Source organism: Callospermophilus lateralis, chromosome 4, assembly GCF_048772815.1.
Source record: "Callospermophilus lateralis isolate mCalLat2 chromosome 4, mCalLat2.hap1, whole genome shotgun sequence".
Taxonomy (NCBI): Eukaryota; Metazoa; Chordata; class Mammalia; order Rodentia; family Sciuridae; genus Callospermophilus; species Callospermophilus lateralis.
In genome coordinates this window covers 13,609,030-13,630,798 of record NC_135308.1, presented here as the reverse complement: position 1 = coordinate 13,630,798, position 21,769 = coordinate 13,609,030, and the positions used below count along the sequence as shown (strand labels likewise).

General features: G+C 38.7%; 1 protein-coding gene across 2 annotated transcripts in view; it reads left to right on the top strand.

The window, feature by feature from the left end:
• The first annotated feature begins 899 nt into the window (after nt 1-899).
• Ppp3cc (protein phosphatase 3 catalytic subunit gamma) overlaps nt 900-21,769 on the top strand; it is a 71,347-nt gene continuing 50,477 nt past the window's right edge. For both annotated transcript variants that reach the window (XM_076853602.1, XM_076853601.1), the window contains exon 1: nt 900-1,232. In XM_076853602.1, coding sequence (XP_076709717.1) covers nt 1,184-1,232 — 49 coding nt within the window. In that variant the 5' untranslated portion in view covers nt 900-1,183. The remainder of the gene's footprint in view (nt 1,233-21,769) is intronic.

The following is a 21,769-nucleotide window of genomic DNA, read 5'->3' as shown; positions in this document are numbered from 1 at the left end:
ATCGGCTGCTGCAGTAACTGGTTTGCCTCTCACCTGCATGTGCTTCCTTGGATTTCAGTTTCAATATGCAATGAGCATTTCTAAAATCAAAATACTTTTGACTTTGCCAGGTCCTATATTCAGTAAGAGAAGACAGTTGTAGCAAGATGGTTCGTATTTTATTCTAGGCTTATACTTTAAGAAGCAATAAAGTTCAATTTTTAACCTAGAGTTGAGCCAGACTGTCAAGACTCTAATAGAGACTGCCTATGGTGATGCAAACCGTCCAGAACACTGCAGAACTACAAACAGCATGTGACATACAAGTACTATGTCACTGAATCAAGGGGGAAGGGACCCCTCCAGCTGGGCAGGTGACATACAGAGTTAAGGCAAAGGTCAGTTCCTTTCACCCCTGATGTCTGGCCCTGGAGTCCCAGGGGCAGGCCCTTCCCTCCCCCAACCCATTTCTCTCAGTCGTAGAAAAGAAGGGAAGGGTCCTTGGACCTCAAGTTTGGGTAGGAACTAGGATGGACGCGAAGGTCCATCTTACCATACTAAGTGCACTCAACAAATATGAGAACTTAAACCAGGCGGCTTGGAGATTTGGGTCGAACCGGGGGAGGATGAAACAGTAGGGGGCAAGGGGCCTGACCACTTTGCAGCGGACCGGGCACGGGGATCAGGCCAAGGCTGCAGGGTCGCCGGCCGGGGCAAGATGGCCGCGCCTCGCTGGCCTCCCTGCATGGACCTCGGGGCTGCTTTTGGCGTTGGCGCGGGGACAGCGACGAGAGGGAGAAGGAAGCCAGCAGTGGAGACAGCGCGGGCCGAGGAGCCCGGCAGACGCGCCGGGAGCCGGGACCCAGCCAGCAGCGCGGAGCAGGCGCGCGCGCGTGGTGGCGCGCGCGGCGCGGGGTCGCGCACGCGAGCGGCTGCGGTCGCCCTGGTTGCCTCGCTCCGCCGCGGTCGCCGGCGCTCTCGACGCGGTGGTCCCCGCCAGCCGCGGGCGCCGCAGGAGGGAGCGGCCGGTGCTCCCGCAGCCTGTCGGTGCAGTTGGAGGCCAGTCCTCCCGGTGGCGCCGTCCGGGTCGGGGCCGGGCTCGGCGGGCTGACGGCCGCGGGAGCGGAGAGCGCCTGAGAGGAAGGCGGCGAGGCGGAGGCGCACGTCCGGCCGTCTCCGGGAGCCGGGAGGAGGCCGGGGGACCATGTCCAGGAAGCAATTACAATTCTCCACCACCGAGCGCGTCATCAAAGGTGCCAAGCGGGCCGGGCCTTCCTCGGCGACCCTCTGGAAACGGCCCTCGCTGGGCGGCGGCTCGGGCGCCGGGACCCAGGGGCGGCGGGCGGGAGGCTGGGGCCCGGCCGCGCCCACCCGAGCGGGACCCGGAGGGTGCGGAGCCGCCGGCGGGCGGCCCCGGCGTCCTCGGCGGTCCCCGGCGCCCGGACTGCGGGAGCGGTGCCGCCCAGGTGCCGTGGGGACTGCGCCTACCGCTCCCGGAGGGACGGCGCCTCCTTATTTTTCTTTTACGAAACGGTCCCTCTTTTCTGGTCTCCTGTCCGGGGGCAGCGGGGCTGGTGTGGGCAGGGACTTTCCTGGACTTTTCCAATTAGGATCTTTCAGGATCAGGTCTTTCTTGACCCCTCTCCCTGCCCTCTTTTTTAGGATATATATCGTGTACCTTTGGCCTACTTTCTCTAGACCATCGCTCTATTGCTAAAGGAAACTTCATATGCTGACATAGAGAGAAGTGTGTGTGGTCTTTAAAGCGGATTGACAGATGTTAGTCTTTTATATTTCCTTTGACTGTAGAGACTTGGAGAATAATGTTCTCTATTCAGATGCCCACCTTATTAGATTTTTTTTTTTGTTGTTGTTGTTATAAGAACAAAACAAAAAGTGCTCCTTTCTAAATCTCGCAGGGTTTTATGTTGAAGTCGTTTCTGCCCTTACACTGACAAGACCTGTCAAACGTGACCACTAATTCATCTGCTTCTTTTGTCCAGCCTTGAGACTTAAGCCCAGCCCTTTCTCTCTCTCTCCTGTTAATAACCGGTATGAAAACACTAAAAGAAAGGAAAATACTTAGATTAGCTGTGTCAGTGGCCTCTGGATGAAGTGGTTAGCATTACAGCATTATAGAGGAAAATTATTAAGATACTTTTTTTTTTTTCATTTTGGTATTGGAGAAAGGAAACTAAGATTGTGACAATAATACATTTTTTTTTTTTTTTTAAGGGAAAAGCCTATCGCCCGTTTAGGGAAGGAAAACAGTATCAGTATCATAAATGTTGAACGTTTACACTATCTAATACTTACTAAATATGATAGTATTTTTTGAGACTTATCTGCTCAGTGTTGGATATCATTAGGGATTTAAGTCAATTGTTCATATAACAGCTAAATTATTTTGACCATTTTAATGTAAATCTTCCTAATATCTAACCCATAAGGAGTATATAACCTTCTTTTAAGACTCAGAATATGCTACACATAACCTTTTTTGATGAATCAAGGTCATCATTTTTGTACATTAACTTCTGTGCTGTACTGTTAATATGGCTGGTGTGTTCTGATGGGTGTTGGCAGTTTCCTCCTGCACTAAGATGACTCCTCACTACTATATCATTTTAGTGTTTTGTCTGTCTTTATCTTTGCAGTACTGTTCTCTGTCAAATATGTCCTTATTGCCTTCTAATCTGCTACTTCTAAGCCAAAGTGGTCAGGGAAACCAGATAAATCAGAACTGTGTGTCAAGTCAGGATAAATAAGATCTAAGTAAAGCTTAGTGGCAGCCCTCAGACCTTCAGGAATCTCAAAATCTGACTACCATTGTACAGCGTAATTTCTACCATAAAAAAGGAGAATCTTATATGACCCTTTAAGACCCTTAAAGAAGTAAAGTAAAATACAGCACTGAAAGTTTAGGTGCTTGTTATTGCTAGGCATGTTCATACCTAAGTGAACGCCACCCTCATAGTCTAAATAATATAAATTTGTTCTTCAGCCAAATTACCAATTATGTTGTATACCTTTAATACTAATACTAATCCTTTTTTTTTTTTTTTTGAGACAGTCTTGCTATGTCGATGTCCAGCTCAGTCTTTAACTCCTGAGCCCAAGTAATCCTCCCATGTAGTTGGGATGACAGTCATGTGTCACCATGCCAGAGCAGGCATATATATATATAAAATCTCCTGTTTATCTTGTATTGCCCAGGTTGGCCTTGAACTCTTAATCCTCTTGCCTCAGCCTCACAAGTAGCTGAGATTACAAGCATGTGCCATTGTGTCTGATTTAGACGACTCTTAAATAAGTGAAACATAAGCATTTTCAGGCCCTTAAACATGTGGATTTATCTCACATATAAAAACTTTAGCATAAGAACTTGACCACAGCTATAGTTAGTAACAATGTTGCTTTTTTCCCCTCTGGGCTTTCCAGAGGTTGAAATAGTTGGAAGTTTCTTTTTAAGGATATAAGGTATGTGCCAGGCATGGTGGCACATACCTATAATTCTAGCTACTCAGGAGGATGAGGCAGGGGTTTGACAAATTTGAGACCCTGTCTCTAAGTAAAAGTGGAAAAAAAAGGGGGGGGGCAGGGTGAGAAAGTGATTAGTGGTAAAGTACCCCTGGGTTCATCCCCAGTACCACAAAAAAAGAAAGGAAAATATAAATAGTTAAGGTCTATTGTATTAGGTACTAAATCCTGATCTCATGTGCTTCTGTGTGGCCAGATTATCTACGTTTATTCACAGCTCAAAAGCTTCTTCAGAGGTGATGCCACACCCCAGTTATTTTTGGTTTTGTTATTTCCTCTTAACTTTAAATTCTGCTTAATTGTTTTGTTTGAGCAAATCTTGGAGGAGAGTAGGTGGGTGGGAGAGATTTGTATTTTAAGTGTCCTTTAAATGGAGCCTTCTGAAACTGAAGGGGGCTAGACTACTAGTCAAAAAAACCTAGGTTTTACTTCTGCTTTTGGACAGGATTTGTGACCTTGGGTTGGTTTGTTTCTTTTCTTTTTTCTTTTTACCCTACCGTGTATTCTTGTATTTACATTAAAAATTTCATCTGTAGGGCTGTGGTTGTGGCTTAGTGCTAAAGTGCTTGCCTAGCACATGTGAGGCACTGGGTTCGATCCTCAGCATCACATAAAATTAAAAATTAATAAAATAAAGGTATTGTGTCCCTCTATGACTAAAAAAAAATTTTAAAAATTTAATCTATAATAATATCTTCCCTGACAAGTGCAGGTCATGCAAATGACACAACTGTTGTGGAAAGCTTAAGGGGTAAATATTATGAATATGACAGTACTTTGATAACAGACCTCTTACTATGTAAGTGGTTAGTAGAGAAACCATTAATGTTTGAAAAATGTCGGATTAGTATATGAAATTACATTAAGAAGCCCTTCTTAGGAAATATTAGTTCTACAATATGAAGTGCTTTGGGTGGAGTTGCACTGGTATAATGTGAAGAGACAGATGCTCCTGCTTTAGAATGTCCCTGGCTGCTGATTTCTTCTCTAGCTGTTGAAGGTATTCATTTTATGTTTAAAAATTCTTTTTTTTTTAAAGAGAGAGAGAGAGAGAGAATTTTTCGATTTTTTTTTTTTTTTTTTTTTTTTTTTTTTAGTTCTCGGCAGACATAACATCTTTATTTTATGTGGTGCTGAGGATCGAACCTAGTGCCCTGCGCAAGCCAGGGGAGCGCGTTACCGTTTGAGCCACATCCCCAGCCCTTTAAAAAAATTCGTATGCTTTCACCCATTAAATGTTTTTTTGAGTGCTATTTGCAGTGTGCCCTAATAGATGCTCAATTGTCTCTTTTGAAAGAGGCTGAAAGGAGGTAGTGTGTACTCATGAGCCCCCACAGCAGCCCACCCCTTGCATTAGGGTATCACTGTGATAGGCAGCAGGCCACAAGCCCTGCTGGGATTCCTCTGGACTGGATTTAGTCATCTGATCCTATCAGAAATAAGAGCAAACATATAAAAAAGAAAAATGAATTTAATGGCAGTTTGGCCAAAACTGAGGAGGACTTATACCTCCACCTGCCCTAGAGGAACATTACAATTTATAGGAGCAAAAGTTAGGAAGTACAAATATGTAGATTTAGCCAAGCTGTGCTAGCCAGAGATAGGTTATAATTCCAGGTTTTTTTCAGCTTTTCCTGGCACTGTGCTTCCTGCCCGTGCTTTCTGACCAGTTCCTCAGTTTCCATTCTCAGCATGAGAAAGTTCAGTTGCAGAAAAACAATTTTTAAGGAAAGTGGGGAGATTGAGCTTTTAATTTTAAAGGGGCTCAGATACATTATCATTGGTATGGTATTTGGAGCAGAGAACTAGAATCTCAAAAGGTTTGAATTGTGAAATTCTTTCAGTTTGATCCCCAACCACCTACCCCCTGGTTTCCAAATTCCTTTTTCTGTTTGCGGGATATTTTTTTTTTCCTTTGACAGTAGATTTATATAAAGGCATTTTATTCCTTTGTACTGAATCTTTTTAGAAGCAACAAGGAAATTCCTGCAGAAATTATAATACTGACATGGGGAATCCATTCTCTTAAGTTTGTTGTTTGGTGGCTGAATAGGGTCTATGACTGAAAGTCAGGCATCTTTTCAATAAGGTGTTGGCCCCTTTTGTCTCATTCTCTTGGAATTCAGACAGGCTGTATATTCCCCATGTCCTGTGCTATTACTGACTTCTTAACGTTCTGGCTTTAGGATAAAGTGGCTGTGACTTTCTTAAAAGATGTTTAAGAAGAGTAGTATAGCTATTTCCATGAGTACACACTACCTCCTTTCAGCCTCTAGTACCTGTACTTCATTTATTTCCATTGCTCTTGATGCCCTAAAATATTCTTTTCCCTTTTAATTATAACGTAACCCAATCAATCATAAAATTTGAAAGGCATAAAGGGAAGAAAACAAAGACTTCATATTCCTTATGTCCAGATATAACTGCTTTTAATACTTTTCTACATTTCTATCTGTTGGCATATTTTGAATTTAAAGAAAATGGATCATACATTTAAAGCTTTTTTGGGGGTGTGTGTGGCGGGGGAGTGGTTCTGGGGATTGAACTGAGGGGCACTCAACCACTGAACCCCATTTCCAGCCCCATTTTGTATTTTACTTAGAGACAGGGTCTCACTGAGTTGCTTAGGGCCTCACAAAGTTGCTGAGGTTGGCTTTGAACTCTTAATTCTTCTGGCTCAGCCTCCTGAGCCGCTGGGATTACAGGCATGCGCCATCACACCTGGTCCATTTAAAGCTTTTATGATGAAAATATTGCATATTATTTTAGCATAAATTTTGTAATTTTAATTAAATATTTTCTGTGATGGTTTGAAAGTGCTAATACTCATATTTAGTTTTCAGGGCAGCACACTAATAATTTCTTAGAATACCAATTCAGAACCATTTTTAAGTATAAATTTTCAATGTCAATAAGTTGTTATAGTGTATATCCATTGTATTTGTCAACAACATTTGTTTAACTTACAATTGTAACTAACAAGCTGCTGAACTTTTGAAATATTAGAAATTGATGCTATTTGATATTCATACATTGAGTAAACTCACAGAGCCCTGAAAGGACTTACGTTTACTAAGGCTTGAACCTGGGGCCTTGTACATGCTAGGAAAGTGCTTTGCCATTGCTGCTGCGTGCCCAGCCCCAAACTTTTTTTTGGGGGGGGGTGGTACCAGGGATTATTGAATCCATTGAACCCAGGGGCACTTCCTCAGTCCTTTTAAAATATTTTATTTAGAGACATGGTCTCACTGAGTTACTTAGGGCCTTGATAAATTGCTGAGGCTGGCTTTGAACTCACAATCCTCCTGCCTTAGCCTCCAGAGCTGATGGGGTTACAGGCGCCACTGCTCCAGGCTCCAAACATTCTAAAAAGTTTGTAAAGCGTTGAGATTGTGGCAACTCATAAGAGATCTTTTAATAGCTATTGATGATGATAATGATGATGGTGATTACCACAGCAGCTGACATGTATGCAGAACTTCCCCTGTGCTCCTGCTGTTACACTTGTAGTTTATTTGACCCAGTAAGCTAGGTTTTATTAAACCTCTCATACAGATAGACAAACTGAGGCAAAACAAGGTTAATTTGTCCGTGGTCATGCAGCTACTAAAAGAATTTGAATCTAGGTATGTCTGACATCAATGTCCACATTCTATAAACTATTACTCTCTACAGCCACCTGGCAGAGGAGAGAAATCTTCTCAGAAATCCTCTTAGCTAACTCATAAACAGGTAGGGAAGAAGCAAGCTGTGGGACAAGATTCTACTCAGAAGTAAGACAAAGAGCCCATTCATTATAAAGCATTCCAGGGACGTACAAGCAGTGACAAAGTGGGTTGGGGATGGGGGTATGAAGTGTGAAGGAAGAAAACTTAGTGCAAGGCTGGAGAGTTGTAGCGTGCAGGGGGATAAACTCAACTGTTCATCATTGATGGTGATTCGAGGTGCAAGCTGTTCATCAGTTGAGTTTTTCCCCCAGCAGGAAGTGCTCACAAAGATGTCAAGCACAAGAAGGTGATGTAGTTTAGTGGTAAAGCACTTGCTAACATGTGTGAGGCTCTAAGTTTTATCATCAACACCAAAGGGGGAAAAAGTGGTTTTCATGTCTTTTGTTCACACAACATGGTTCTTTTCAAGGGCAATAACTGAATCCTTAGTGCTGAACACAGTATCTGGTGTAAATGGTTAAGTGCATAGAAAATTAAGTAAATGCAGGCATAAGAAACATTTTGTAAAGGCTGTAGAAAAGAGCATAGTCTCTGCCAATTACTAGCTGTGTGGTCTTTGTTATTTATTCTCCTTGCCACAAATTTAAAATGGGAGAGAGAGGACAGGCATGCTGGTACACACCTATAGTTCCAGCTACTGAGGAGGCTGAGGCAGGAGGGTGGCAAATTGGAAGCTAACCTCAGCAATTTAGAGAAAGCCTGTTTCCAAATGAATGAATGAATGGAGATGTAGCTCAGTTGTAGAGCACCCCTGGGTTTAATCTCCAGTACCCAACAAGCAAATAAGTTATCCTGGGTCTGAGAATATAGTTCAGTGGTAGAGTACCTGCCTAAGTATGCTCAGGTATCTAAATTGATCCCCAGCACCATGGGAAAAACAGTTAATCTTGAATCTTGTGAAATTTGACAGCATATCTGTTTTACTTAAGTTAGCATATGTTAAATGAAGATTTTAAAGTAATATATTGTACCCAGCGACTTGGGAGAGTGAAGGAGGAGGATTGCAAGTCTGAGGTCAGCTTGAGCATCTTAGCACAATAGTCTCAAATTTTAAAAATAAAAAAATAAAAAGGCCTGGGGATGTAGTACAGTGATAGAGTGCCACAGGATTCTTCCCTCCACACACCCAAGTGTTGTATATTTTCCCACCTTAGTTTTGTTGGCTTTGAAAGGATTTAAACCTAAAATACTTAAGGGCCAGGTGTGGTGGTGCATACCTGTCAGTCCAGTGTCTCAGGAGGCTGAGGCAGAAGGATCACAAGTTCAAAACCAGCCTCAACAACTTAGCAAAGCCGTAAGTAACTCAGCGAGACCTTATCTCTAAATAAAATATATAAAAATGAGGTTGGGGATGTGTTTCAATGTTTAAGTGCTCTGTGTTCAATACCTGGTACCAAAATAATAATAATAATAATAATAATAATAATAATAATAATAATAATAATAAATGCTTAAGGTGAAATTTTCCTTTTTTGGCAGCATATGTAGAATTTTGGAAATCATGTACTCATAAACAAATAGTTGATGAATTCCTGTCATTTCTGGTTATACTTAGAAGCTTAAATACTGCATGAAATGTATTCACACAGTATAGTATATAATAGCTTCCTAAAAATGTAACAGAAAATTAAACCTGTGGAGCTGCCTATGACTAATACCACTAGAAAAAGAGCAGTTGACTAAACTATAGACCATGTCTGGTGTGAAATGTCTGCTCTCACACTCTGTAAATTGATGGTCCTTTAAAGTTTTAAACTTTGTGATCAGTGGACTAAAGAGATGAGACTTAATTTGTGTTCTTCCAGTGTGGGCACTTAGGTTTTGTTATTTTTATGACCTAGGGCATTGTGGAAATTTTAAAGTGAAACAGAGTGGTTTTAGTGTATGACTGGAGTAATAAAAGTGGATTTATCCATGGTAGCAAATTGGTTGTTTTTTAGTATTGTGTATTGTTTTATGCAAAATATATGATGTCAGTATAGAAGTTATTGTTTCTGTTGTGTGGAGGCTCCTCAGAGAACTAAAAATAGAACTGCCATATGATCCAGTAATCCCACTGCTGGGCTCATATCCAGAGAAACTGAAAGCAGTGTGCTGAAGGTGTATCTGTGTCCCATGCAGCATTACTCACAGTAGCCAAATTATACAGTCAACCTGAGTGTCCATCAACACTGAGTGTCCAGCACATACATACACAATGGCTAGCATTCAGCTTTAAAAAGCGGGGACATCCTGCCATTTGTGGCAACATGGATGAATCTGGAAGATAAAATATTAAGTGAAATAAGCTAGGCACAGAGACAAAAATACTGCTTGATCTCACATATAGAATCTAGTAGAATTGAACCCAAAAGTAGAAAGTAGACTGATGGTTACAAGAGGCCTGGGGGGTGATGAGGAGGAATGGGGAGTTGTTAAAGGATACAGAGTTTCAGATAGGAAGAATAGGTTTTGAGGTCTGTCACACAGCAGAGTGACTGTAATTAATACTAATGTGTTTTATATTTCAAAATAAGTAAATTTATCACCCTAAAAATGACAGGTAATTGTGGTGATGAGTATGTTAATGAGCTTTTTAGTTTGTTCCATATAATATACATGTATCAAAGCATTATATCCTATAAATATATACAATATGATTTGTCTTTTTTTTGTGTGTGTGCCAGGGATTGAACCAGGGATGCTTAACCACTGAGCCACATCCCCAGCCCTTTTATATATTTTATTTAGAGATAAAGTCTTGCTAAATTGCTGGGGCTGGCTTTGAACTTGAGATCCTCCTGAGGTGTTGGGATTACAGGCGTGTGCAACTGTACTTGGCTTATCATATTTTTTTAAAAAGCAAAACCACAAGACAAATAAAAACATTATAAGCAAAATATACCAAACTAGCATTCCATGAAGTTGAAAATGTGACTTTGTTTCCAACATGACAGATAACCTAATTTTAAAAAGAAAGTATCTCTTTATGTCTTCTAGGAAAAAATGTTATTGTTTCTGTTGACTGTCACTAGTTGTGATTATTTGGTTGGTTCTAGGAGGGCCATATCTTAGCCTTACTTTGAAAGTGAGCTCCGTGACCATCAAATTGCAGAGGGAATGATTTCAAAGAGCTTGATCAGATCACTGAAATAAAATTACTTGTTCTATTAAGTTATTAAAGTCTGAAAGGCAATATTATTTTCAGCAATAATATTTAATATAACCTCTTCAGCTGTGTTGAACTGGTTCATGATTGGGAAGGCAGGTGAGCAGATTAGGAAATGAGTTTGCAAAAGTAGGGCAGGCTTGCTAGCTTAAAATAGCATGAAAGCAAAGTCATTTGTAGTCAACCGAGGTAGCTATTTAGGTAAACCCTAGTATCCCAGGAGGCTTAGGCCATACAGTCATCTTAAAATAGCAACTCATAGGCCAGTAACTTTTCAGGCATGTCTTTCATATTTCAGGATTTAAATGGTTATCCCCAACATGGCCTTTTTGTTTATGCAGATTTGCATCAGATTTTACTTATATTACCACCATATAAACATTTTTATGTAGTGGGTGTATATTATAGTAGTATACTGAGTTGAATTTGATGGTGAAAAGTTGCAGAATTTCTTCAGTGAACTTTAGAAACTGAGTTTTGAAAAATTTATTTTCATGTTGATAATTATAGATTCAGGGATGTTGCAAAGAAATGTACAGGAAGTTCCAAAAAAACCTCCCACAAGCCCCCTTTGGCCACTGCATCAATTTCACATACTATTACAGTACTATAGCAAAACCAAGAAATTGACATTGGCATAATCCAGAGGGTTTTTTTCTTATTTTATATCACACATGCACTCCATCGTGTGTGTCTATCCATGCAGTACACATGTATTAGCCTTGCCTTACCAGAACAATCAAAATACCCCACAGTGGGCGGAGGGTGCAGCTCAGTTGTAGAGTGCTCAGCTAGCATGCATGATCCTCAGCATCAACAGAAAGAATAAAAAAAAAAGACACTGAACAGGCTGTCAACCTAAGACTTCTCTTACATTATTTCCCCTTTATAGCCACACCAACGCCCTTTGCCCACTAGAAACTAATTTTTATAATTTTGTTTTGAATCATGTGCAGGCCTAGTTTGATTAAGGTTTTGGCTTCTGAGTTAGAAGCCTTGTAAAAGAATTTCTGTTAAAATAAAGGTAATCTAACAGCAAATGACACATGGTAGAATCAAGGTTTGGGAACATTAACAGATGAATTGTCTTAGAATGATGGTTTTCAGTTCTGGTTACCAGACAAAATTACCTGTGGAGCTCATAAAAAATGGTAACATGGCTCTATTTCCGATCTTGAAAGCTATGTTAAATATAAAAATGTAGTTTGAGCCAGGCATAGTGGTACACTTCTGTAATCCCAGTGACTTGAGAGGCTGAGGCAGGAGATTTCAAGTTGAAAGCCAGCCTCAATAACTTAGCAAGGCCCTGAACAAACTTAGAGAGACCCTGTCTCAAAATTAAAAACTGAAAAAGGACTTAGCAGTTCAGCACCCCAGAATTAAATCCCCAGTATCACCCCCCTCCACAAACACATGTACATATATATTTGAAATGAATATGGAAAACTTAAAAGGCTGAGGCAGGAGGATCCCAAGTTTGAAGCCAGCCTCAGCAACTAAGGGAGGACCTAAGCAGCTTAGTGAGACCCTGTCTCAAAATAAAATATAAAAAGGGCTGGGGATGTGACTCAGTGGTTAAGCACCCCTGGGTTCAATCCCCAGTACTAAATAAATAAGTAAATAAATATTATTTTTGTATTGGAGTTTGAACCCAGGGGTGCTTAGCCACTGAGTTACAACCCTAGCCCTTTTTATATTTTATTTTGAGATGGTCTTGCCAAGTTGCTCAGGACCTCTCTAGGTTGCTGAGGCTAGCTTTGAACTCACAATCCTCCTGCCTCAGCCTCCTGAGCTGCTGGAATTACAGGCATGTGCTACCATGCTCAGCTAAAATATTCTTACACACAGTATTTACTGGAATTTTCTGTTTTCTCCCTTGTAGTATTCCTTTAGATACAGGGGTGGGTGTTTGCTCTAACAAATTCCTTAAAGTGTAGAAGTAGCTTTGGACCTGCCAGAAAATTACCTCCAGACTCAAATTCGTACCTTCCTTGATTTCATGTTTGATTCCCCTTATAATCTTCTGTACTTAGTCTTTACCATGCAATGTATTATTTCATGTTTCTGTGGGTATACTCTATCTTGTTTTATGTGAATTATTTGCTTACTTAACTAGAGCATAATATTCTCCAAGGTAAACTCCACATGTTAAACTTGTATATTTTACACATTACCCCTAGTGTGTGAATGTGTGAGCATGTGCTAGGTACAAGATAAATAATTATTTAACTAGAATATAATTATTTCCGTAGTATTTCCCCCCAAGCATTTAAAAATTATACCTGTATAACCCTTTGTTTGCTAATTTAAAAATTATACCTGTATAACCCTTTGTTTTGCTAAAGATTCCAAATTTAACTTTTAACAAATATCATTATTCTCCCCAGGTACTATGGAGGTTAGCTATTAAAACCTTAGATCTATTTAGTTATTGAATTTTTTTTCAATTGATAATGTGCAGTCTTTCAGCCTTTAGAAGAATGACACTGAATGACTGGACTGAAATTATAAATCTCCTCAACTGGTGTTAGAGATGAGACTGAAATGTTTGAGTTCCGGAAAGAAACATAAGTTTGTGATTCTATACCAGTCTTTCCTAGCTGTTGTTATTAGGAAAAGAGGAAGGTGGTGTTAATTGTGCTCAGTAGATTTCTTCAGAGTTTGCTGCTTTTAAATCAAATTAAGGAGGTCACCAACCATCCTCTTTAAGTAACTGTTACAAAAATAAACTGTTTCATTGTTATAAAGAAGAGTGCAGTTTTGTCTTGTGGCATTATGTTTCACATATTGAAGTTGATACCAAACAGGTAGAGTTAGTGATTTATTATTTTTAGCTTTTTAAAAACAGAACTGCAAGTTTCTTACTATTCCCCAGTGCAATACAGGTGTGAAGTGTGTTGTAATTAGTTTGTTACCAACAGGTTTTGAAATCTTGAATGATTTTGTGTCTGTGTAAGAATTAGAGTAGATTCAGGATTACCTCTAATGACAACTTTACTGTTACTTTGGTGTGTGTATGAGAAAAAGGGAGTTATAGTTAACTAAAATTATACAAAATCCATTTGTTTCCATGGTATATCTTGCATATGAATGTTATTTGTTGTGTGTTTTACCTATGTAGTTGTTGTTTGGACTTTAGTGGTCTTTCAGAGAGAGATTGTTTTCATCCTAGCCTATGCCATACTACTCTAATTTATAAAGAAAAAGTGTTAATGACTTATATGGTACTATGATCTGAATGTCTATGTGATACTCCCAAATTTGCAAGTTGAAATCCTTATCCTCAAGCCATAGGAGTTGGGTCTTGGAGAGATGAAGTATTTATAAATTTCTAAAAGAAAATAGAGGAGAAATATTTGTGATTTTAGGGTAGACACAGTTTTCTTAGGTCCCAAAAAGCATGCATCATAAACACTGGTAATTGGGTTTCATTAAATTAAAATCTTATTCTTCTAAAGATGTTTCATTAAGAAAAGGAAAAAGCAAGCCAGACTGGGAAAAAATATTTACACTATGTATGTCTTATGAAGAACTGATATCCAGAATATATGAGGAACTTACAATTCACTAATAAGTGGAAAACCAGCAAAAATTTAAAAATAGGCAAAAGTTTTAAACAGATAAGTCACAAGTGAAAATATACAAATGGCCAGTAACATACAAGAAGACATTCAAAATCATTAACTATTGGGGAAATGAGATGCTACTACATAACTAAAAGAATGACTGAAATTAAAAGACATTGACTAAGTTCTGGCAGGGATATATAAGTGACTGGAACTCATACACTGCTGTTAGAAATGTAAAATTGTGAAACTGCTTTCGAAAATTGGCAGTTTCATAGTATGTTAATTATACACTAACCCATACTACCCTGGCATTCTACTCCTAGGTATTTATCCAAGAGAAATGAAAACACAAGATTCATACACAGATGTTTATAGCGTGTTTAGTTACAATAGCTCAAATCAGGAAATACCCAGTAGGTAAATGGAAAAATCTTAATATGGTATATACTCGCAATGGAATACTGCTTGGCAAATAAAAAGATACAACCCGATTGACTCATCATTCAGGTATGAATAAATCACAAAATCATTATGCTCAGTAAAAAAAAGCCAGACACATACTGCATAGTTCATTAATGTAAAACTTTAGAAAGTGCAAATGAATCTGCACTGATAAAAAACAAACCAACGATGATTGTCTGGATCTTTTCAGAGTGGTGGAAATGTTTCTTACCTTGATTGGAGTAATGGTTTGACAAATGTAAACATGTCAGAGCTTATCAAGCACATCGGTGGGTGCAGCATATAAGTCCCTAAATAAACCCTACTTTAAAAAAGTTGTGACCCAGTTTGGCCAGAGGAAAGAGAACCTGTGCTCCATTTGTGTACAATGTGTCAAAATACATTCTACTGTCCTGTATAAATAACAAGAACAAATTTAAAAATAAGAAGCAAAAAGCTGTGGAGTCTGAACTATAAAATTCTGGACTTCATGCAGATGATTTACTTTGGCTAAAAAGAGGTTGCAGGGACTGGCAGTGTAGCTCAGTGACATTGTGCTTGCCTAGTATATGTGAGACACGGGGTTCAATCCCCAGTGCTGCAAACAATAAAATAAAGAAAAATAAAATAAATTAATTAAAAAGTTGAGGCACTTTCAATTCAAGTTGGAGGTCTGGTCAGGGTTTGGCTAGAATCTATAGTTTGGGTGAGTTATTTGAATATATTGTCAGTGGTTTTTTCTTTAGTCCATGTGAATCCCTGAGAAGTTGGTGTTAGATTATTTTATTTTACAGTGTTGGAACCTTTGTGTCTTGGAGAGCTGGTATTTTAAAAAGATTTTAGCTTAGAAAGTCTGCAATATACTTTGTGGTTTGGTTTGGTTCTGTTTATCTGTTTTGCAAGCAGTATTTTTCTGAGCATTTGTGAGCAATCTGTAGTTTCTGTTTCAATTCTCAGCCTCTGCTTCTGATCATTCTTCAGCTAAATTGGAGGATTTACCATTTAGGGGAGTTGGTGAAGCAAGCTTTGTATCATTATTTGATAGGTTGTAAATGTTTATCAAGCTTTCAGTGCTAGATATTTTGACCTTTAAAGAACTGGGCCATTTTGTTCTTTTTCTTAAATGTCTTAGATGATCATTTATTGCATTGATTGGTATAACGACTCTGGAGGTAACATTCTACGAGTCTGCAACAGACAAAAACTCAGACAAGAATTATTATTGAAGTTTGAAATAATGTCCCATATATCTCAAAATCTATTTGAATCTTCCTTTAGTAACCAAATAAATTTTTTTTAAATTTTGAAAATGGATTGTTCACATTTGCAAGAGTCTGAATTACATCCAATATTTGGTAATGGTCATGAGTAAAGGTCTTGATATATATACTAGAATAAAGGAAGGGGTCTTTATTGACAGTCTAGACCAGCGACTCTTGGACCACTGGAGAAAGAAGAAAATAACCAAGAGGATAAAAGATAAAGTCATCCAAAGTACATGGTAATCAGTAGCATTTTCCATTTGGGAGGTTCTGATTTGTTCAGGTGATCTTGGATGTAAATAGTTTGTTCGTTGTATGTTCTGCTTCTGGACCAAAACAGTTCTAGAAATCCTGACTCAGCTACAGTGTCTCTTCATAGTAATGATGTGAGCAATACATGAATAATTTACTGTCTGTAGTATCAGTAATTATGAAAGCATGATACAAATATTTACAGAAGTTCTTTTGATATATCATCCACAAGACTCAATTACTGATGTTTAGCTGGGAACTTCAGGTGAATGTAAGAAAGAAGCAGAAACCACTTAGGGTTGATGAGACTGCAGGCTTTAGTTAATTTATTATATTAACTAGCATTGTCAGATGAAATAGTAGAACCTCCTATTATAGTAAAGTACATAATCAGTTTTATAAGGATTTAACTCACTGATTATCCTGAAGTGAGGACACTAACACACGTACAGGCTTTCCATTTATTTATCCTATAAAGTGTATTATGAACTTCATCAGTACAAAGCCTATTTAAACCAAGAGATAAAAATATTTTTACAGTCAGCCTTTATACATGAATGTATATTTTCTTTAATCTGAAAGACACCCAAGTGTTGAAGCACAATTTATTTATTCTTATTGTTATCTACCTACCTATCTATCTATTTATTTATTTATTTTAGACCCAGGGTCTCACTATGTTGCCCAGGCTGATGTGCAGCCGAGGCAGGAGGATCCCAATTTTGAGATCAGCCTCAGTAACTTAGTGAGACCTGTCTCAAAATAAAAGTTTTAAAAATGGGCTGGGGATGTAACTAAGTGATAGAGTGCCCCTGAATTAGATCCCCAGTACCAGAAAAAACAAAAATAAATAAAAAAATTTATCAATGTTTAAAGTTCTCTAAGAGGCCATTTGTAGGTTTTGATTTTTCCTTGGTGAAATCATGCTGTTTGTTGAATTGTACTCATAATCATAAAATATGAATAAAGTGGGCAGGAGAGGCCCCCAAGAGACACAGACTGAGAAAACTTCACATGACCTACAGTAGGAAGTAGATATATGTAATCACACATCTTTAAAAGACACAATGTAACACCAAAGACCAGCTGTTATTAACTAAGAGCAGCTCCAGACAGAAAGAACTGAACAAAACATTTCTTAGGATTATAAGGACTAAGGCAAAGTTTGCCCAAAGACAGATCTCTGAGATCTGAACTTGCCAGCCTGTGGGGATGGACTTACTAGGCTCATGTCTGTCCTGTCTTTGTGAACTTCCTTTTCATTATGGAGAAGCCAGATTTCACTCAGGAACAAAGCAGTCTGATAAGACTTGAAAAAGTCAGGGGACCCAGCATCACCTTGATGCTCACTGCTCAACAGAAGTATCCTGCTCACTCATTGTCACAGGCAGGGTCATCCTGAGCAGGGCACTCAAGTGGTCTTGGTTATACACAGGACTTTGTAAATGTGGGTCTCACCAGAAGCAAGGGGCATGGCTGAATCTTAGTGGAAATTCCAATTGTGAAAGCCCACTGACACCAGGAAGGATGTATTTGTACTTTTTTAAAAAAGTTAGGTTTGGGGCTAGGGTTGTGGCTCAATGGTAGAGCGCTTGTCTTGCATGTGTGAGGCCCTGGGTTCAATCCTCAGCAACACATATAAATAAACAAATAAAATAAAGGTATTGTGTCCATCAACAACTAAAAATATATTTTTTAAAAAGTTAGGTTTATTTAATTTGTTTCAATAAGCAGAGGAAGCTAGTGGTCTCTCAAAAGGGGAAGCAGTTAGGAAACACTGGGCACTGTTAGATTAGTGACAGTTAACGATTTTAGCTGGAAGTTTGTAATCTGGGAAAGCATCACTTAGAATTTGTAAACTAGGTGAGTTGTTAAAACTCATAAAGCTCTAATGTTAGATCAAATCTAATGTCTGTGCCGAGTTACTGTTAAATTAATTTGCCTGAAGTCTTTTTGGAACATGTGGATCTGAAGGATCTAGTTTTGAGTTTAGATAGTCTGTGATGCATTGTGGTTTGATTTGCTTAGTTTATCTCTTTTATGAGTCAGAGTACTCATAAGTTGTGGTTTCTCTTTCAATTGTAAGTGAGGCAGTCAGTGTTACTTTCTTGTGTGTACCAAAAGTGCATTTGTGTGAGGGGTATTGCAGTGGTAGAGCATGTGCTTAGCATGCATGAGGCTCTGGGTTCAAACTCCGGTACCAAAAAAAAAAAAGATGGAATGACAATTGTAGTTGAGATCAAAGTGCCTGCCAAGCTGAGTTTTCATCCTGATCCCTGGTGAAGGACCTCCTTCTAGGCTCATTTAGGTTATTGACAGAATTTAATTCCTTGCAGTGGCAGAAATGAAGTCCTTATTTTGCTGTGGGTTGATTGGGAGCCACTTTCATTTCTTAGAGGCTGCTTGCCTTCCTTGTTTTGTGGCCCCTTCTGTCTTTAAGCCAGTAATGGCAAACTCATACGTCAAACCCCTCCATGCTGCAGATCTCTTAACCCCTAAATGACCTTTAGGTCCAAATTTAAAGGTCTTGTGAAATCAGGTCAGGTCTACCTGCACAGGCTGATTTAGGACCTTCATTACATCTGCAGGTTTCCTTCATGGTAATGTTTTTTTCATGGGCTGGGGATTGAACCCACAGCCTCACATATGATAGGCAAGTGCTCTATCACTAAGCTGCATCCTCAACTCAAGGCAGTGTTTGATGGAAGAACTGGGAGAAGGTGCATGTGCACCAGGGCCAAGAATCTTAGGGGACCTACCTCCCAATCTCTACAGCATTTTAAAACTGTTTTTAAGCATAAGCCACAGAATTTTCTCTGTGTTATCTTATTAACTCTTGTTTGTTTGTTTGTTTTGTAAGTGTAGTTTAAATTTGATGTTAACTTTTTGAATATTAGTGGTTAGAGTTGGTCTGTATTGTAGCTATTGATTTGAGAAATGATATATTTGCTTAAGTATAAAACTGATTAACATAGGGAAAGTCATTCCTGGGGGGATTGCCTATTTTTTTTCCCCTTTGGCATCTGTTACTTTTAATAAAGATTATAAAAACTTGGAAAAATTGGAATTAAGCAAAGAAAAATGGAAAATGTAATGCCATTGGCAGTCCAAACACCCTTGCTTATAATTTCCTAATTTTACAGTTTTTATTATTTACTTAGAATATCATTATGATCATATAGAACACACATAATGATATATGCTGAGTTCTTAAATATGTAAATGTATTTTCCCTGATTATAAAAGGAATATAGAGTCATTGGAGAAAAGTTGAAAAACAGGAAAATAGAAAAAAATAATTTAGAATCTTGCATTAACACTTAGGTGTATTTCCTTGCTGTATTTTCTAATGCATTTTTTAGTTGTGATTTAGGTCATACTATATGGGTTTATTTGTAAGTGGAGTTAACACTGGAATATTAATAGATTTTAAATATGAGGGTATTTGGCATATTACTTATCACCTAATAGATTTTCTTTTTCTTTTTTCTTTTTGGACCAGGGAATGAACCCAGAGGCACTTAACCATTGAACCATATCCCCCTCCTTTTTTTTGTATTTTATTTAGAGATAGGGTCTCTCACTGAGTTGCTTAGCGTCTTGCTTTTTTTCTTTTTAATTTTTTGGTTGTTGATAGAACTTCATTTTATTTATTTATATGTAGTACTGAGAATCAAACCCAGTGCCTCACACATGCCAGGCAAGTGCACTACCGCTGAGCCATAGTCCCAACCCCTAGTGTCTTGCTTTTTATTTTTTATTTTTTATTTTTTTTTAATTAATTTTTATTGTTGGTTGTTCAAAACATTACATAGTTCTTGATATATCATATTTCACACTTTGATTCAAGTGGGATATGAACTCCCATTTTTACCCCGTATACAGATTGCAGAATCACATCAGTTGCACATCCATTGATTTACATATTGCCATACTGGTGTCTGTTGTATTCTGCTGCTTTTCCTGTGTCTTGCTTTTGATGAGGATGGCTTTGAACTTTTGTTTCTCCTGCCTCAGCCTCCTGAGCAGCTGTGATTATAGGCTTTAACCATGGTGCCCAGCAGGGAGTATATCTTCTTTAATATTTTGCCTATAATAATTGAGCTGATGTTCCCATTTCATTTGGTAATAGCTTAGAAAATATAATGTAGCCCATTTAAAATGGGCTCTTATTTAAAGGTATGAATGGAGGCATTGGTAACTTAGCTCCCCCCTACCCCCCTACCTTTAAATAAAGTATCGCAGCTTCTACTTTCAAGATATAGCCCTGGCAGGTAGGGGACGGTCTGGGGTTGTAGCTCAGAGCACTCACCTAGCATTTGTGAGGCACTGGGTTCAAGTCTCAGCATCACATATAAATAAATAAATAAGGGTCCATCAACAACTAAAAAAAAAAAAAAAATACTAAAAAAAGAAAGAACGAACCCCAGTAGCATTCATAATCTCATATCCTTTCACAAAATTTTGCCCCTTCCCCTACCTATAAACCTTTCCCCTACCTATAAACCTAGGCAGGCTTGTGATTGCTCCAGTCAGTTGAGTATGTTGGGATGTTGAGATGTGACTTCTGAGGCTATAACGTAAAGAGGACATAGTTCCTATTGGGCATGGTGCTGTAGATCCAGCTACTAAGGAACATCACTTGGGTCCAGGAGTTTAAGGCTAGCCTGGGCAACATAGCAAGACCTTTATTTGGAGAAAAAAAAAAAAATCCAGATATAGCTTCCTCCTGGCTCTCTGTCTTGCTCTTAGAATGCTTGTCCTTGGAACTCAGTCACATGAACAGGCCACATGCAGGTATTCTCATTAAAAACCTGGGCTAAGCCTTGGCCAACAGCCAGTGTTAACCACTGAATGAGTGAGCAAGTGAGACAGAATTCAGATGGTTGTAGCCTGGGGCTCTTGAGTGTCCAGCTGAGTCCCAGAAATTGGGGAACAGAGCTGTCTGGTGGCATATACCTGTAATCCAGGAACTCCAGAGGCTGAGGCAGGATTACAAATTCGAAGCCAGCCTCAGCCACTTAGACCCTGTCTCAGAATAAAAAATAAAAGGCTTGGGGATGTAGCTCATTGGTAAAGTGCCCCTGGGTTCAATCCCTCGTCCCCAACACCGAAAAAAAAAAAAAAAAAAAAAGTTGTGGAGCAGAGACAAGTGCTTGTGGTCCACAGAACCTGTGAGAGATAATAAATGATTATTGTTTTAAGCCACTGAGTTTTGGGGTAATGTGATACACAGGAGTAGAAAAATAATACATTTAATTTCTAGGAATCTTTCATAGGGAAACAAAGACTTGGACAAGGTCATATAAACAGGATACTCATAACAGTTTAATTTAAAGAGTAAATAAAATTTTTGAAATAGTCTATCCAAATCCAACTGTAAGAAAATGTTTAAATAAATTATGATGCATCCATATTTCCATAAAGAAAAGTACCTATAGTGTCAAAAAGAAAGTTGAGTAATTGTTATACAGATTATTAAAAACAATCAATTATATGCTTACGTAAATAAAGATGATTAAGAACAAAAATGTTTACATATCTAATAAAGAACAGTACCCAGCACATATAAGAATGTTTACCAGAGCTGGTAGAGCACGTGCCTAGCATGTGTGAGGCACTGAGTTCAACTCTGAACACCACATAAAAATAAATAAATAAAATATAAGTACTGTGTCCACGTACAACTTAAAAAAAATTAAAAAGAAAAAGAATGTTTATCAAGTGAAAAACATGTTTTAAATAACCAAAAAATTGAATAAGCATGTTCCCAAAAAAGACATCCAAATGGCCATCAATGGTAAGTGGAAAGGTATTTACAGGGAATTGCAGGTTAGAATTGTGATGGAA